The 19,642-nt window shown below is 34.6% G+C and overlaps 2 protein-coding genes across 2 annotated transcripts; one reads left to right on the top strand and one right to left on the bottom strand.

Annotated features, from left to right (window-relative positions):
- Positions 1-7,572: 7,572 nt before the first annotated feature.
- LOC111408228 (L-ascorbate oxidase homolog) lies at positions 7,573-9,938 on the bottom strand. Its single transcript, XM_023038018.1, has 2 exons — positions 8,570-9,938; positions 7,573-8,154 (listed from the first exon to the last, which is right to left on the bottom strand). The coding sequence occupies exons 1-2, from the start codon at positions 9,928-9,930 to the stop codon at positions 7,854-7,856; spliced, it is 1,662 nt and encodes a 553-aa protein (XP_022893786.1). The 5' UTR covers positions 9,931-9,938; the 3' UTR covers positions 7,573-7,853.
- Positions 9,939-10,324: 386 nt separating this feature from the next.
- On the top strand, positions 10,325-13,355 carry LOC111408467. The gene is made up of 2 exons (XM_023038222.1): positions 10,325-10,337; positions 13,033-13,355. The coding sequence occupies exons 1-2, from the start codon at positions 10,325-10,327 to the stop codon at positions 13,353-13,355; spliced, it is 336 nt and encodes a 111-aa protein (XP_022893990.1).
- Positions 13,356-19,642: the final 6,287 nt, after the last annotated feature.

Below are 19,642 nucleotides of genomic sequence, written 5' to 3'. Positions count from 1 at the left end.
TTGTTCTTGATATGATTCCCATAAACATTTGTAACAAAAAGGGAGAGAGAAAAGTGTAACTGAAATGGAGACAAAAGCATGTAAAAGAGCATACACAAAAGGGGAGAGCTACTGCATTTGCATGTGCATGATTAACATTACTTGCATTTTGCATTGCAATGTCTAGGGATTGTTGGGGAGAGACATAAATACATTAACTTACTGCATTATATTTATGAGAGTTTGCAGTAAGCGGGAGTGTTATATTGCATTCCATATCACATCTATCTGTTTGAGTTTTGATATTTAGTGATGTTGGTATTTCGGTTGCTATTTTGATTGGCATCAATATCACGTCTTAAACTAGCATGTTGAAGTGTTTATGATTAAGTGCTTTAATGTTTATATTTTCTGTGTCACATGTTTTTACCCTGGGTATATAAGTTTGGGGATTTCAGGAAACACGTACAAGGAATGCAAGACTCAGTGATTGTGTTTATTGGGTAGAATAGATTGTATATTTCACTAGCTTCTCGTCCTGCCATCGCTCGAGCGTAAAAAACAGAACCTACGTCGCTCGTTTTTCGCCCCGATTTTGCTCAAGCGAAACTCTGTAGCTCGCTTTTCCCTGGAATGTCGCTCGAGCGACAGTGTTATCCATAAAATCCTAATTCACATTTTTCGAGATTTTTACATGGACCAGGACACATATTGACCCCAAGTATAAATAACATAAGTCTGGGACATTAGAGATAGATTGCCACCTTATGTCTTTATAGCAAAAACATCTTTACATCACTCTTGAGAGATCCAAGGCGAAATCAACTGGAGAATCCATAATTCTTGTGATCTTGGAAGCAATAGTTGGGGAAAACATCATACTTCTTGAAGACAAAGCATCGTACTTCTTTATATCAGTTGAGGAAGGGATTTTCTTAAGAGGGGATTGAGAGAGGTGGATCAAGGTGCAATTATAAGCACAAGAATAGGAGGTTCTTCGTGTTCTACGTGGAGAACGTTAAGTATAGACCAGTAGGCTATAGGAGATGGCAAATTGGGCTGTAGGAGGTAGACAAGGAGGTCTAGCAGGAGGATAAAGAAATCTACGACAGTAGATCATAAGGCTGTGACAATGGGTCTCAACGGGTACATGATCGGCGTATCATTATATGCTCTGAATTGTCAATAGTGGAGGTAACTAGTTTGGTCCCGAAGTTTTATGCTTGTTCTGGGGTTTCTCCGTCATCAAATTGTTCGTTATTTACTGTTTTCCATAATATACAAACTGTGACATTCAAACTTAGGGAATTGGACTTGAATGATTAATCATCTAGAAATTAACTAAAAAGTGATTTGTTGCTTTAGTTAACGTAATTCCGCACGTAAGGTCAAATTGGTTAAATTATAATCTAGACGTAAACTTGGTAACGCATAAAATTTGAATTTGACACTATATCACGTTAGATGAACTTTCTAGCGTATCTAAGCGTTCTAGGTGACTTTTCAAATGTGAAACATTTCTTGTAAAATGAACACTTAGGAAAATAATCTCCCAAGGTTGTTAGTTTAGAAGGAGCATACGAATTAGTTTCTACTTCTATTGATTTAGTAAATGCCCTTGACTTTCTCTTTTGGTTGTTTCTTAGCTTCCTTCTCGATTTTGATTTTTTGTAATAAATGCTAGAACTCGAAAATTGTGTAGCCTTTTGATGATGTATTTTCACAAGAGTCTATGTCCCATGATTTTCTTCTAGTGTTACTTTTTCACTAAGTAGCCTTTGCATTCAATGTCATCGACCCCATCTTCGGACTTTGAATCAGAATTCCAAACATCTAAGTCAACTGTCATTTAAGTGCATGTGGTTTAACTAGGGCTATAAATGAATCGGATCTGGCCAAATTCGATCCGATCGGTTAAGAAAAATTATCATGTCCGATCCGATCCGATAATTAGACGGATATTGGATTGCTAAATTCATATCCGATTTGCTATGTTATTGGATATCCAATCCGATAATCCGATCTGAATTTTAAAATAATATTTTTTCCACCATTTTTTTGGGTAATATGATTTTTCTTCCCCAAAAATATTTTAACTATCTTGATGGGCTCACCTATTATACTAGAAGGCCCAAATCAATTTTTTATCCAAGTGATGCTCATTTAGTTCCTTTTTAAAGAAGACTCCTCTTGTAATGTTTTAGTAATGTTCCAATGTGTGATACTAACTTTTTAAATGATACTCTTCCAATATTTTAGTGATCTTTCAATGTGAGATATTAGTCAATTATCAATTCTAAATAGTACTAGTTTATTTTATTATTTTCATTAAAAATCATAGCCTCAACAAGATCATAATCACAAATAATATCAATTTAAACAATGTAAATTATTTTTGGACATATTAATTATTAGTTTTTTATGTTACGAAACAAATTACTATAGCTATTTTTATCTTATTTTAATTAATAAAAAAAATTAACTCTCTTCAAATATTTCAATTAACAATATTATACTATTATCTAATATTATATATTATTTGAAAATTATGTGTAAAGCATAGTATAAGTTTCAAAATGGAAAAAATTATGTTTACCTAGATTATGATATAATATATAAAATATGTTATATTATTATAATAAATCGGATCGGATTGTTATCAGATTGGACGAACCTATATCCATATTTGCTCCATTTAGTTAATGGATTATCAAATTCGGATCTTAATCGAATTATCGGATTGAGACCCTAAATCAATCTCCCATTAATTCCCTCGAATTCAGATCAAAATCCAATCCATTGACAGTCCTAGGTTTAACCATAATTGGATAGATGGCAAAAGGCCATGGAATTCAAGATGAACTCAATGTATGAGACCAAGTTTAAGACCTTTATCGACTAGTATGAAAGGATAAAACCCATAGGTTGTAGATGAGTTCACACAAATAGGTTGACATGGACGGAAACATCTATACATACAAAGCAAAGCTAATAGTAAAAGATTATAAACAAAGACAAGAAGTTGGCTTTGATGAAACCTTATAGCCTATAGACATACTAAAGTCCACTCGAATTTTGCTTGCAATAGTTGCATACCATAAATATGAGTTATGTCAAAATTGCATTCATTAACATAAACCTGTAAAAGGAAGTGCACATGACACAACTCGAAGTTTTTGATTCCGAACGTGCTTATAAGATATGCAACCTTTATCAATCCATATATGGATTAAAGCAACGTTCTTGAAGCTAGAATCTTTGATTTGATGAGACAATCAAAATGTTTGATTTTATAAAAAATGAAGATGAACTGTGAGTTTACAAGAAGATAGTGAGAGTGTTGTCATATTCCTAATATTTTATATAGATGCCATATTATTAACAGGAAACGACATCTCTATATGAAAAATACAAGAGAAGCAACTTGATTTATAGAGATAGATCTACAAGATTAATTAACTCATTTAGATCTATGTAGATAAAATATTGAGAAGAGTTCATGGGTACATTGATGCTAATTTCTAGTCAAACTGGAATGATAGGTATCTCAATAAAGATATGGTTTACTCTTAATAATTGAGAGGTTAGTTGGAATGGTTTCAAACATGAAATAACCATTGATTCACTAGCAGAAACTAATACACTACTGCTTCAGAAGTAGCAAAGAGGGGGAAGGATCTTTCTTAAAAGTAGTTGTGATCAACAATATGATACCACCAGACATGAAGGAGGACTTGCAGTGTGGATCAAGAAGTTCATTAATGAACTTGGAGTAATTTATAACATTGCTGATCGTATACTTTTTTATTGTAATAACAATGGAGCCATCACGCTCAAGCAGAGAAACTAAGGTCTCATCAATGATCCAAACATGTGTTAAGATGGTATCCTCTTAGTAGAGAGATAATACAAAGAAATGACATAAAGAAAGAATGAAATCTCACAAATGATAACATTGCAGCTTCATTGATAAAAAGTTGTCATAACGTAAACGTAATTGTCATGTAGACTCTTGTGATATTAGATACATAAGTGATTGGATCTAGTGCAAATGGGAGTTTGTAAATATTATGCCCTAGGTCCAATCAACGTTGGAGATAAATATTTTTAATATAATTGATGCATTTCATTTATGGCAGATTTATTATTTAATTTATTATATTAATAAATCAAATAATAGAATCCATAAATTCTAGTCTTGGTAATTTGTTAATGACAAGGAGTTGTGATTATAAGATACAAATTATATAAACTGAATCTTAAATCATATGTAGTAACAAGTAATAACGAGATACGAATATCATTATTAAGGATAGAGCATCATGTGTGACATTTCATACTTGTGAAGTAAGTAGTTGATCTCACAAATTAAAGTATTGCAACACTTAAATGAACATGTGGATATTTTGTTTTAGAATACAATATTGGAGGCCCATTGGGAAAATTCTATATAGATAACTATCTGAGTGTTAGCGGTTAATCTCTAACGTTTGGTAGTGGAATTGATCATTTGACTTGAGGTCATCATAATGCCTTATTCGAGGACAGTCTTATTTTAGTGATATTGGATGTTGCTCAGTCAAAGGTTGCTAATATGATATTGTTCGGGTATGTCGAGAATTATTTGAAAGTTTTGAATGATCAATAGAGGATTCAATACTTTTAGATAATAAGAAATTATGATCTATATTTCATTCAATTAAGTTGATAATGAAATTCTTGGTCAATGTGTACTCATAAGTCGAAAATGAGTTTTCAACTTACATTGACTTAATAGTAAAATGAAATATATAATCAATAATTGAGATTGATACATATACATATCTTGTATTTGATTGGATCATATCGAGGAAAGGATCAAAGTTTCATGGTAAACGAATAAGTTTGATTTTGTCATACACGTGACATTTCTTGTTACATATATTACTCTGACACATTGCTAGATGTCAATTTAAAATGATGAATGTGAATTTGTGATTAATTAAAAAGAGATAATTTAATTATCGATTTTGATTAGATCAAAATAATAGTTCACATCGTTAGACATTGTGATGGTGAATCTAATGTGTTAAACAGAAAATGAGAATTAAAAGAATAAGATTTACATTTAATTAACTGACAAGTATTGGACAATTAATTAATTTGGTTGCTTGTTATAGGCTCGAATTAATTAATTGGATTAATTAATTTATAGACCACATTTAATTAATTGAATTAATTAAATATTGATTGAGTTAAGTTTAAAAGACGGGCCAAGCCCGATTGGAGTCATAGGTGTCTAGGGTGTGAAAAATCCATAGAGAATACAATTCATATTCTTCCTAGCATACCAAGAAGAAAAAAATGGACCTTAGTTTTCTCAATCTTGTTCACCGTGTAGATTTTAATTGGAGGCTGAACGATTGGACAACTATGGATCACAGGTTAAAACTATTATTCAAGGAATTCATCAAATGTATAATTCTTTGTCATAGTTTCTCTCTGAGCACAAATAAAATTTTTGGTGGGAACTGAAATTAGTTTTATTTTCGACCGTGTATGATTAAGTAAATTCCCAACATTTGTAAGGTTTGAACAAACTATTTGTAAGTGTTATGCCCTAGTTCCAATCGATTTAGGTTGTAAACACTTTAATATGTTTAATGCATTCATTTTGGCAAGATCCATTATTTATTTAAATTAATATTCTGATAAATAATATTAAATAATAGAGTACGAAGATTTAAGTTTAAGTGATTTGTTAATCACAAGAAATTGTGATTGTGAGATGCAAATTACATATTGAATAATCCATGGTCGTAAGTAATAACTAGATACGGATATCGTTATTACGGATAGACTATCACGTGTGACATTTCTTACTTGTGAAGTAAGTAACTAATCTCACAAGCTGAAGTGTGGTGACACTTAAATGAACATGTGGATGTTTTCTTATAGAACGAAACGTGGGAGACCCGCTAAGAGATTCCACATGGATAACTATCTGAGTGTCAATGGTTAATCTCTAACGTTCGGTAGTGGAATTGGTCATTTGACTTGTGGTCGTCATAGTGCCTTGTATGAGGACAGTTATGCTTTGACGGTGTTGGATGTTGCTCTGTCAAGGGCTGCTAATACGGCATCGTTCGGGTATTTCAAGAACCATATGAAGGTTGTGAATGACTAATAGAGAATTCGTCACTCTTAGATAGTAAGAGATTATGATATGCATTTTGTTCAATTAAGTCGATAATGAAATACTTGGCCAAGGTGTACTCATAAGTTGAAAATGAGTTTTGGACTCATATTGACTTAATAGTAGAATGAAAGATATGATCGATAATCGAGATTGACACACTTTCATATGTCGTAATTGATCAGATCATATTGACGAAGGAATTATAGTTTCATGGTAAATGGACATGTTTGGTTTTGTCATACCATGTGACATTTTCCGTCACATGTGTTGCCTTGATACATTGCTAGATATCAATCTGGGACGACGAGTGCAAATTTATGATAAATTAAAAGGGTGTTTTAATTTATCAATTTTGATTAGATCAAAATAATATTTCATGTCGTTAAGTATCGTGGTTAGAAACCTAATGGGTTGCACACAAAAGAGAATTGGAAGATTGCAATTTGTCAATTAATTAATTTTATAATCGCTGGATAAATTAATTAATTGGGTTGGTTATTTATAGGTCCTAATTAATTAATGAATCAATTAATTCACGGACCGAATTTAATTAAATAGATTAATTAAATATTGGACCAAACCAGATCAAGCCCGTTTGGGTTTAGATAAATATATGGCTAGGGTTTTCAATTTGTAGAGAATCTCATAATTCTTGCTAGCACAAGAGAAGAAAACCCTAGTAGCTGCAATCTGTTCTCTGTGTGAAATTCATTGGAGGTTGGATGATTGAACAACTGTAAGAGGCAGATCCAAGTTGTTAGAGTAAGTATAACAGAAAGGAGTTTGTAGATCTAAGAAAATGTATAACTTTTATCACAATTCATATCTAAATACAAAGATGAATTCTGATGGGAATTGAAATTGTTTTTATTTCCACTGCACATGTTTAACTAAATTCCCAACACTACAGTGGTAGTTGGAATGTTTGCTTATTTAATTGAAACAGATCATTCAATTAGTTAAAACTTTAATGTTTCTTATCTGTTAACTTCGTTGAATTAGACTACGTACTCAAGTTGAGAGTTAAGGCCTTGGAAAGGAGTAAGCTTATTTTCTTGCTATATATGTTCAAGAAGGTGATTCGACTATTTATCAAGCACAGGTACTAAGGGTCGAGTATGTTTGTTCATATAGGAAACATATTGAACAAGGTATCTCTGATAAATCGAGTACTAAAGGTATTATTGCCACCCACAATATTCAGAGGGGTTATTAGTTGAAGTGGAGTCTCCCGAAATCCATTGAAATTAAGGAATAAGTTGCGTGCATATAGTTGTTGTGTCTTATAGTGTAAAGCACAATTTGTGCATGTGCCATCGACTACAATTAATTGTACAAACCTAAGATGGCGTAGCACCATATATACCACATTCCTGTGTAGTGCACTCAAATTGTACACATTGACACCATTTGTATTTATTTTGATTCAATGGATTTGATTCACTTGAAAATAAATAAAATAATACTTTAACAAAAAACTAAAAACACAAAACCTATAGTTAACCAAAAACGGTGGCTGTGCAAAATCTCACTGGCATACAATCTTCTTCTCTATGTTTTTTTTTTTTTTTGCTTTTTCAGTTAGGTGGGTTTCAAAAATAAAATCTGTAACTCTTGTTTCTTTCTCCAACAGGCATGAATATGCCATCCATTAATGCTTCCACTGTAAATCCTTTGCGCAACTTCGAAAGCTGAATCAGGCAGTGTAGGGTTCTGGCATAGGCAAACCCTTGACAATTCCACACAGCGGAGTATTGTCAGGAATGTTGTATTCATCGCGAAGAGAGCGCTCTGGTGAGAGTACGCTGAAATAGAGCTGCTGTCCCAGATACTGCCTCTCAAGAGTCAGTGCTCTTAAGCTCCACATTCCAGCATTGTCCAGTGTAGTCATAATGGCTGCCCAGCTCTTTGGATATACTTGGATTGTGTTCCTACTTATTGCATCCAAAAGATTGTAATTCTTCCTCTTATCTGGTGTCCATCTTCCTGGTTCAATCCTGTTGCGTTCGTGCATTGTGTTAGTGTCTATATGCATGCACATGCGTAAGTTACACCCGGTTATCATATATCCACTAAGGATATGTCAAAATAAGGGGGATTGGTCAACATTGAAATATTAATGAAGAAAAAGAAGATTAACTTATGTTCATTATACTCTCAAGTCATGTATAGTTTTGTATACTATACATGGCACTAGTGTAGGATATGCGGAAATAAATGGGGAAGAAAAAGAGAAGCAATAGAAAATGTGGTAATTTAATTTGAATTTTAATGTAAGAGCCCTTGGGTTGCTTCGTGTTATCTGGAGTTAGTGTTGTGTAGTAGCAAATGTGGTCATTAATAGCTACTTAGAAAAGCATATATGATGAGGTTAATCAAAAGAAATTGAATGCTGTAATGAAATATGCTTACGCAACAGCGAAGAAGGAATATCCAGCCAAATGCCATGATTGGACACTCTTCTCATGATTCTCGAATATGATCTCAACAAAGTTGCGGAAAGTGGTGTTGAGTACAATGGGTGCAACTGTGACCTTATCACTTGTTTCTGCAGGTGGTTCATCCTGAATAATGTCATATTTGAACACTTTATCTGCAACCCCAAAGTATTCAGCCAGCTTCAATGGAGTTTCCGGATCTTTATGCGATACGCCATTGACAGCATACCGGAGCTTTCCATCAGCGGTACCAGCTGAATTCACCAACTTGATTGTGCGTGTAATGTTGATTTGGCCATAGTGGTAGGAGCCCTGAGGATTAGGCCTGGCTGCACTGGCTGTCAGGTTCCAGCGGAAGGAACGGAACTGATTGAGGGACCAGGCCCACCCGACTGGTGCCTCAGGCAACGCTGAGGAAGCGGGGCCCTTGCCACCTTCGTATCGGATGGTGGCAGTGGTGCTGAGGACGGTTTTCGTGAATCGTGTGGAAACCACAAAATAATAGTCCTTTGGTTCTTGATTAGCAGTCACCAAAAATGAATAGCATTGCCCCAAATGCACATCAAGAGAATCATACACATTCTGAACAGTGTGGGATCCCTCAATCTCTACCAGTTTCAATGTGTGGCCTTGAATTCTGACATTGATGGAGTTTTTCATTCCCACATTACAAACTCTATATCTGTAAGTCTTTCCAGGGATCATGGTGAACATGGGTTCATCTGTACCATCTCCCTTGCCTTGCTTACCATTGATGATAACACCGTCCGGCCTACCAAGAGTCCGCCCGCTGTCTAACAACCTCTTTAAGGTAGCAGGGTCCTTTCTGTACCAATCACCAGCCAAAACGGCGTATTCAGCCTCTGGCCTGTCAAATGGCACGGGGATAAGATCCCGACTGTGGACTTTGAGCATTCCGTAGCCACCTGCACTACGGTGTATCGAGGTGCTGGGGTAGTAAAAGTAGCTACCAATCTGATCTTTCACCTGGAAATGGTACGTAAAATTTTTACCAGGCGGGATAGGACAGGTCGTGCCCAGAGTTCCTTCTTGCCAAGAATTCTTCCTCTGCTGAATCCCATTCCAGGTGAAAAGAAATGGCTCATCAAGGTGGTTAAACACATTGACAACAATGTTATTGTTTGAAGTGCAGTTGATTTCTGGACCTGGAAATTGGCCATTAATGAGAATTACTGGTGTAGGCACTCCCAGGGGAGAAAGATCTCCGTAAGTAATATTCCATGTGAAAAACAAATAAGGGTCCTCAGAATGGACCATGGACAGTGTTGAAAGGCATGATATTAGGGTAAAAAACAACAGATTCAGTCTAGCCATTTCTGAAAATTTCCTATCTCTGACAAGTGAAATTTTTAGTGTAAAAAAGGGTTGGGGTCATTCTTATACATAAGAGGAGTGGTTAGAATTTTTGGGCATTACCCGCAAGCAACGTTCACTGATGGAGGTTTTCATATTGTGGTATTCCTTTAATTTCTCCATTGTCTTTGGCTCCTTGCCAAGAATTTTGGATGAACTTCGTGGTTCTCATCTCATCTCATCTCTCTCCCATATAAACAAATGCAGTTATAGTTTGCCAAGTGACATAACAAAATAGCAAGTATACTTTTTTTTTTTTTTTAGTTTTTCATTTCACTTTAATTATTAATTAGTTAATTTTTTAAAAAGAAAAAAAGAAAAGAAAAAGAGAGAGACTATGTTTGGATCGCTCGACATGACGAAGACCGGTAAAACACTATAGGCATGAACAATCTCATCAGTATTTACAGTTCTAAACATAGTTTTGTTAATTGTCAATTAGACATTCAACAGTTTGTATATCGATTTTGAATATATTCATCGGAATTGTGACGAAGCTATGGACTTCCTAATATATGACTACAATAAAAAATTTTCAGAACCTCTTTCAAGTTATAACTTCGAATGTGACCAAAAGTTAAAGGGACATTAAACTTGGTGTTTGATGATGTGGTCTATTAGCTCTTTTATTGTACTCTCTATTTTTGAACGAAATAAGATTTTTGTTTTTTTTGTTTTTGTTTTTGGCAACTCTACCTGAACATTATGTCGAGGCCCTCCTAAATATGTACTGTATCGTTTTTCTTAATTAATAAACCATGCCACTTGAAATGGTTAAAGAATTAATCTAATTTGCGTCCTATATTAAAATTTTATATGTTGCGCCATGAAAATAATACTCTAGCACATTGATTTTATCCGTGATTGTTACATTGCTGACATGCACTTTGAATATTAAATTTGTTAGGAAAACCCACGGTTTTCCTAATTAAGAATTGGCAACATATTAAAAACAATTATATTTGCTATTTAATTTAATTTAATGGGCTGAAATTAAGTGGTCTAATTTAGTATGCCCATAGACTAATAAAATTGGTATGGGATAATTGAGTAGATACCGGGATTAATTGCTCTAATTGGGGGATAATGGGAACCCTAATTAAGCAATATATAATTATTATTTTGGTTATGGTCCCCAATATACCAAATCACATAACAATTTCCCTTATCCCCATCAAGAAGAGAAACGACTATCCTATTGAGGAATAAGGCGATTTGCTTGAGGAAGATCACAAACCACCTCCCTTGTTCGTGTTCATCAGTACGCGATCGATTGTCGCAGTAATTCCGCAACAGTAGGCAATTGTTCATAATGGATACATGTATATAATCTGAATCCGCGAATCCTAATATTTGGCATGATATTGATCCTAGGATTTTAGTTGTTTTGATCTAGGATTTTTGGATCTAATTTTGAATATGATTTGAATTTCTAACAAGTGGTATCAGAGCGGTCATCATTTGCTAGATTATTAGGATTTGTTCATATTCTGTTCATATGGTGTTTGGATTATTTTTCGAAAATATATAAATATTATTTTGGTTATTGTCCCCAATATACCAAATCACATAACAATTTCCCTTATCCCCATCAAGAAGATAAACGACTATCCTATTGAGGAATAAGGCGATTTGCTTGAGGAAGATCACAAACCACCTCCCTTGTTCGTGTTCATCAATACGTGATCGATTGTCGCAGTAATTCCGCAACAGTAGGCAATTGTTCATAATGGATACATGTATATAATCTGAATCTGCGAATCCTAATATTTGGCATGATGTTGATCCTAGGATTTTAGTTGTTTTAATCTAGGATTTTTGGATCTAATTTTGAATATGATTTGAATTTCTAACAAGTGGTATCAGAGCGGTCATCATTTGCTAGATTATTAGGATTTGTTCATATTCTGTTCATATGGTGTTTGGATTATTTTTCGAATGGAATATTTGAATTTTGTGAAATTCCTAAAACTACTAAGTTTAAGAATTATTCTTGATGCATAATGGATCTAGAATTTGGTTTCATATAATTGGGGAAAATATGGTAATTTTTTCAACCCGTCTATTTTTATTATTATTATTTTTTTTGTGTGTGATGTTATCTTTCTCAATTAAAGCCTTAATATTTCTGTCTTAGGATCATTTTCAACGTGACTACAACATTGAATAATATATGACAAAATAGGCATCCTCTCAAAGTATTAAGCACATTTTTTTAGCATATTGATTGCTGTCAAAATCGGTGGCCTTTCATTATGAATCCAGATTGGGTCAATTTCAATTGCATAATCGGTCCAGCCGCAATTTTTGACCCTTCTTTCTCATGATGGATTCAGTATTGAATAGTATATGAAGTGTGCAGCAGTATTTTTCATGGGAGCATATTAATGTCTAGATTAGTAATATCTGCCACCTTTCATACGGATCCACAATTTCAATTGCATAAAGATTCAGCCGCAATTGTTGTCCTCTATTTTTTTTTTTATCTCATAACGGACCCAGAACTTGTGCTGTAAAAAAAAAAAAAAAGGAGATTCAGTTGATGAACTCCCTCAAGTTTCTAAATTTAGTTATTTATTTTTTTTTTAATTATTTTTGGATATAGAATAAATTCCAACTTTTTTGATTGTTACTTTAAATGTCTAGTATATTCAATTGAATTGATTAAAGCAACATGTTGCCAAAGTAACCCTTGTTGTGTAAATTAATTCAATTGAAAATGCATAGATGTTTTATGCGAAGTCATTTATGCGAGTTGTGCTTGGCCCAAAGAAAGACACAGTTTAGCCAAACAACAACGCACCTATGATGATTAATGTGTGATAATTATAAAGATTTTTCATGTGAACAATAGTTGGTCCAAAGAAAGACTATTTTTTGACAAAACTAATTGTCAATATTTGATCATTGTACTGAGAGTACCACTTACAGTTAATTTCTCTATCCAAGGACTAGAAATTAATGTTGTACTAGGTATCTTGAGATAAATCCCCAAATCTGGATTATTTGTGCATGTCTTGTTTTTCTTATTTGACATGCTTGTTTATTTTGTTCTCTATACAGTTTCTATTGCTAATGTTGCGAACGTCTCTGCTCAAGTCAACAACATCCCAATGTTGAGTGGGACGAACTTTAAGGTTTGGAAAGAAGCCGTGGAGATTGTCCTCGGCCGTATGGATTTGGATCTTGCACTTCGTTCGGATCAACCCGCTTCTACTCCGAAAAACCCCAATGAGGGTAAAATTGAAAGGTGGGATCGCTCTGACCGAATGTGCTTGATGATCATGAAACGTTCCATTTCAAAAGCGTTTCGGGGCTCTATTACTGAGAGCAGGATCGCTAAGAAGTTCCTTAAGGAAATTGAACAATATTTTGCCAAGAATTAAAAATCGAAGGCGAGTAACCTTTTGGCTAAACTCTTTTCGATGAAGTATAAGGGCAAACGGAACATAAGGGAGTACATTATGGAGATGTCTCATCTCGCATCAAACCTCAAGTCGCTTAAGTTGGAGCTGTCTTATGACTTGCTTGTGCACTTGATTTTGATCTCTCTTCCTACACACTTTGGGCAATTCAAGGTGAGTTATAACACTCAGAAGGACAAATGGTCCCTCAATGAGCTCATATCTCACTGTGTACAAGAAGAAGAGAGGTAGCAGCATGATAAGATAGAGAGTGCTCTCTTGGCTTGAACCTCTCAGAACAAGAAAAAGAAGAGAGCTAAGGATGCTGCGGAAGGACCTTCTCAGCAGAAGAAGCAAAAGAAGCAGGATAAGGAGTTTACCTGCTACTTCTGCAAGAAGTCGGGACATATGAAGAAGGAGTGTTCCAAGTACGCTGCCTGGCGTGTAAAGAAGGGTATACTTCTTACTTTAATTTGTTCTGAAGTTAATTTAGCTTCTATACCTAAGGATACTTGGTGGGTAGATTCTGGTGCTACTACTTACATAAGTATGTCTATATAGGGTTGCTTATGGAGCTGATCGCCAAGTGAAGCAGAAAGATTCATCTTTGTGGGCGATGACAATAAAGTTGTGGTAGAGGCTATAGGGACTTTCAGGTTACAGTTAAAAACTGGATTTTGTTTGGATTTGTTTGAGACATTTGTTGCACCGTCCTTTAGACGGAATTTAATTTCTATTTCTAGTTTGGACAAATCAGGATTTTCCTATTCATTTGGAAATAATAAAGTTCGTCTCTATCAAAATTCAAATTTTGTTGGTTCCAGTTATATGATTGATAATCTGTATATACTTGATATTGTTAGTTCCTATAACGAAATACTGCAAACAAGCTCACGTGGTACAAAGTGAGAATTCCGCCACTTTATGGCACAAGCGTTTAGGTCATATCTCTAAGCAGAGAATTCAGAGGGTTGTGTCAGATGGAATTCTTGAACCCCTAGATTTAACAAACTTCAAAGTCTGTGTTGAGTGCATCAAGGGGAAAAGAACAAACATGAGAAAATTAGGTACCGAGAGAGCTACAAACGTCCTAGAACTAATACATACTGATATTTGTGGCCCATTCCCTACGACTTCTTGGTATGGACATCAATACTTCATTATGTTTATAGACGATTACTCTAGATTCTGTTATCTGTATCTAATTCATGAGAAGTCACAATCTTTGGACGTTTTCAAGTCTTTCAAAGCTGAAGTTGAACTTCAACTTGGAAAGAAAATAAAGGCTATCAGATCTGACCGTGGTGGTGAATACTATGGAAGATATGATGGATCAAGAGAACAATGTCCAGGACCATTCACTATTTTCCTCAATGAGTGTGGAATTAATCCGTAATACACCATGCCGGGCAAACCTAGCATGAACGGTGTTGCAAAGCGAGGAAATCGAACTCTTAAGGATATGGTAATGAGTATGATGAGCCATTTCTCCTTGCCAGAGCCACTTTGGAGAGAAGCTTTGAAGACCGCATTGTACATCCTTAACAGGGTGTCGAGCAAGGCAGTTTCCAAAACCCCCATGAGCCACGGACAAGCAAGAAGCCTAACATTAGGCACTTGTACATTTGGGGTTGTCCAGCTGAGGCACGACCTTATAGGCCACATGAAAGAAAACTGGACTCAAGGACAATTAGCTGTTATTTCATTGGTTACGCTTAACGCTTTCGGGGTTATAAGTTTTACGATCCCACATCAAGATCCTTCTTTGAAATGGGAAATGCGAGGTTCTTTGAGGATGTTGAGTTTGGAGGGAAAGGAAACATAAGGAACGTTGTCTTTGAAGAAGAATATGTTATTGACAGCAATCAGGTCTTTGTACCTATTGTTCTTCAAGACACAGTCCTGGCAATAGATGACAATGCTCAGGCTCCTATCCCTGACATTGTTTCAGACCAAAACAACAATGAGATTCTTTCTTAAGCACCACATATAGAACAAACTCAACAACCTCAAGAAGTGCCATTGAGGAGATCCACTAGGGAGAGAAGAAATGCGATTCCAAATGATTATATCATCTTTCTTCAAGAACATGAGGATGGCGTTGGTTTAATGGAGGATGACCCGATCAACTTCCTTCAAGCCATGCGCAATTCTAACTCTCAGAAATGGATTGATGCCATGAAGGATGAGATGAAGTCTATGAAAGACAATGACATTTGGGATCTCGTTGAGTTGCCTAAAGGAATGAAGCCCATTGGTTGCAAATGGGTATTTAAAACCAAAAGGGATTCAAGGGGCAATGTTGAGAGATATAAAACTCATCTAGCTGCTAAAGGCTTTACTCAAAAGGAAGGCATAGACTATAAAGAGACTTTCTCTCCCGTATCTTCGAAAGACTCTTTTAGAACAATAATGGCACTGGTGGCTCATTTTGATCTAGAGCTACATCAGATGGATGTGAATATTGCATTTATCAATAGAGACATTGACGAGACGATTTACATGGTACAACCAGAAAACTTTGTGTCAGGAGATCCAAAGTCTATGGTTTACAAGTTAAAGAAATTCATTTATGGTCTCAAACAAGCTTCCCGTCAATGGTATCACAAGTTCCATCAAATCATCACATCAAACGATTTTGAGGCGAATGTTGTTGATGACTGTGTATATCATAAGTTTAGTGGGAGTAAATATATCTTCTTGGTATTATATGTGGATGATATTTTGCTCGCTAGTAGCGATATAGGCTTACTGTATGAAACCAAGAAATTTCTGATGAAGAAATTCGAGATGAAAGATCTTGGGGATGCCTCTTTTGTATTGGGTACTCAGATACTGAGAGATCGTTCTCGAGGTATCCTTGGACTGTCACAAAAGAGCTACATCATAACGTTCTGAGTAGATTCGACATGAAAGATAGTAGACTAAGAGACACGCCCATCTCTAAAGGAGACAAGTTTAGTCTCAAATAGTGCCCCGACAATGATCTTGAAAGAAAATAGATGCAGAAGATTCCATATGAATCAGTGGTAGGGAGTCTAATGTACGTTCTAATTTGTACTCATCCCGACATAACATTTATAGTGGGAGTTTGGATAGATACTTGAGTGATCCAAGCATGCAACATTGGAAAGCAGCCAAATGCGTGATGCGTTATTTGAGGAGAACAAAAGACTACATGCTCACTTATCGGAGATTAAATGATTTAGAGGTCATCGGGTTTTCTGACTCTGATTTTGCAGGATGTCAAGATAGCAGGAGCTCCACATCAGGCTATGTTTTTATGTTGGCTGGAGGAGCTATCTCATGGAAGTCTACTAAGCAGACTCTCATAGCTTTTTCGACCATGGCAGCGGAGTTCATTGCTTGTTATGAGACATCTAACCATGGAATATGGCTACGGAACTTTATCACTGGACTACGAGTGGTAGATGGTATTGACAAGCCATTAAAGATTTATTGTGATAATAACTCGGTGGTGTTTTACTCCAACAATAATAGGAGTTTGACAAAGTCGAAGTTCATTGACATCAAGTTTCTAGTTGTTAAGGAGAGAGTTCAAGATAGACATATTTCTATAGAACATATAGGAACAAATTCCATGCTAGTAGGCCCACTAACTAAGGGCTTAACGCCTAAGGTCTTTCATGAGCACACTGCTCATATGGACATTATTTTCAAGGATATTCTGGTCTAGTGGGAGTCAATTTTATGTACTATATGTTTGCTTTAGACATTGAATTGTTTAGCCTTCTATAGAATAAAATTGATGGTTTATGTTCTATATGTTTACTTTACATGTTCTATGTGCAATGCTTGCATTGCATTAGGGACTTTGGAATGATCTCACTAAAGATTAAAGAAGGACCAGTTGGAAATAGGCATGTTTGAGATCACATTTCATGTAGATTTTCATGCTACTCATCCATATTTGATCTATGTCATTAAGTGTATTGATATGGTGATCATAGTGGTTTAATCACGACTGTATTGTGATGAAAATTGTGGTGGTTCCATTATTAATATATGAGATGGACCAGATTTTTTAAAGAGAAGTCTAAGGATAAAAAGTATACAGATGCTCGCCTAAAGAATTTGTAATATAATTGGTTGAGGAAAAATATGTAGCCAAGTGGGAGATTGTTAGGAAAACCCACGGTTTTCTTAATTCAGAATTGGCAACATATTAAAAACAATTATATTTGCTATTTAATTTAATTTAATGGGCTGAAATTAAGTGGTCTAATTTAGTATGCCCATAGACTACTAAAATTGGTATGGGATAATTGAGTAGATACCGGGATGTATTGCTCCAATTGGGGGATAATGGGAACCCTAATTAAGCAAGATATAAATATTATTTTGGTTATGGTCCCCAATATACCAAATCACATAACAATTTCCCTTCTCCCCATCAAGAAGAGAAACGACTATTCTATTGAGGAATAAAGCGATTTGGTTGAGGAAGATCACAAACCACCTCCCTTGTTCGTGTTCATCAGTACATGATCGATTGTCGCAGTAATTCCGCAACAGTAGAAAATTGTTCATAATAGATACAAGTATATAATCTGAATCCGCGAATCCTAATATTTGGCATGATGTTGATCCTAGGATTTTAGTTGTGTTGATCTAGGATTTTTGGATCTAATTTTGAATATGATTTGAATTTCTAACAAAATTTTCTTGAAAATTGAACTAACCATGAAATTTTCTCTTCAAATAAGGCGTTACGTTCCCTTGCTCTTTGGTCTTATTTGGGATCCTACTCTATAGGTAGGAGATGGTATAAAATCTCTTTAAAATTTTGATCATGAATCTAAAAATTCATACCTAATTCTGGATGGATTTTATTTATGAAAGTAGGTTAGCTAATCATTTGCCCATAGAATATCCCCTCATTTCCTGTTTTCTGAAGTTGACAAAAATTATATTGAGCAAATATATATAACAAGGTCATATCCTAAAAATTGAGTTCGTGTTGTAAAATTTAAACCTCAAATATCCTCAACCATCCAATATATTTGTGTGCTAGAATTCATGTGTGACCCAAATTATTTGTTCAAGATAATTGAGAATTCTAATTAAAGTGCACATTAAAAAGAATTCAATTTGAAATGCTAGATGGAATCCTATTCAAATTTACTTGGCAAATTCTAGTTAAAGTTCAATTTGGAATTTCTACTGGGAGTTGGAATTTATGTTGGATTTAAAGAAATCAAGATGAAAATTTTTTTAGGTAATCTATTTCATCTATAACTCTATTTTGTGGATGTGGAAATCTAATACTAATGATGTTCGACGAAGTTCAATCTTGCCAAATGTTTGACATTAATGTGGGGCCTACCGGGGTCAAGTCATATTTATATTGGGAAAATTACCCAAATGTAAACAAATAGGAGGCCTCAAATTGAAAAAAAAACAAGTAACTACCTCATAGTTTCAAGAATTTGGTGTAATTTTTCTGTAGATTTCTTTTCTATAATTTTTCTGAAATTTAATGATCTTTTTTGCAGTGAAATTTGGGAATCTTATATTTTTAAGATACAATAATCAAACCTTATACTCTATGGTGTCCTGCTAGTGTATGTAAATTCTTCAAAATGTAACATACACTTTATGTTATCCTTTTACAGTGTATATAATTTTCTTTTCTTTTCTTTTTTTATTTTTTTTTCAAATTTGATCACCACCAAGTCCTCCATCCCTTATCCACCACCACCAACCATCAACACCATCAACATGTGCTTTCACATTCATCGTGCAATCAACACCACAGCCGCTAATTGTTGTGACACATGTGCACGGACCGTGACAAGTAATAAAGTAGGTTTTCAAGTTCGAATATGGTTTCCACATAGACTAACTATTAATTTTTATTCTAATCTAGATTCAATCTAAATTATGTGGTGATCTATTAAAAACTTAAGTTTTTAAGTTATAACGAAACTATACTAAACTAATCTAAATTAACCTAACTAATTTAATTTGTTAAGAACCAAATTAAGTGATCAGGAATTTTGATTTTACTTTGGCTATTTAATATGAATTTTATCCAACATCATTCATTCTATTTTCATAAGTAGTAACAATTGAATTAACCAATTTTAGTTGGTAATCTCCTTCAATCAAAACAATCTCTATTTCTCATGCATAGAATTACTATATCTCTATTTAAATTCATACACATAAAAGTATTCAACTATAGTAATTCAATCATGATTGTATATATTATAATCATCTATATCTTATCAAAATATATGTCACTT

The sequence above is a fragment of the Olea europaea genome, chromosome 13 (genome assembly GCF_002742605.1).
Source record: "Olea europaea var. sylvestris chromosome 13, O_europaea_v1, whole genome shotgun sequence".
NCBI classification, from domain to species: domain Eukaryota; kingdom Viridiplantae; phylum Streptophyta; class Magnoliopsida; order Lamiales; family Oleaceae; genus Olea; species Olea europaea.
This window is presented reverse-complemented; position numbering and strand designations above follow the sequence as displayed.

Coding starts and splice junctions, on each gene's coding strand:
- LOC111408228 (XM_023038018.1), bottom strand. CDS start 9,930: ATGGCTAGACTGAATCTGTTGTTTTTTACCCTAATATCATGCCTTTCA. Junction 8,155..8,569: donor TATTCCTTCTTCGCTGTTGC/GTAAGCATATTT, acceptor CGAACGCAACAG/GATTGAACCAGGAAGATGGA.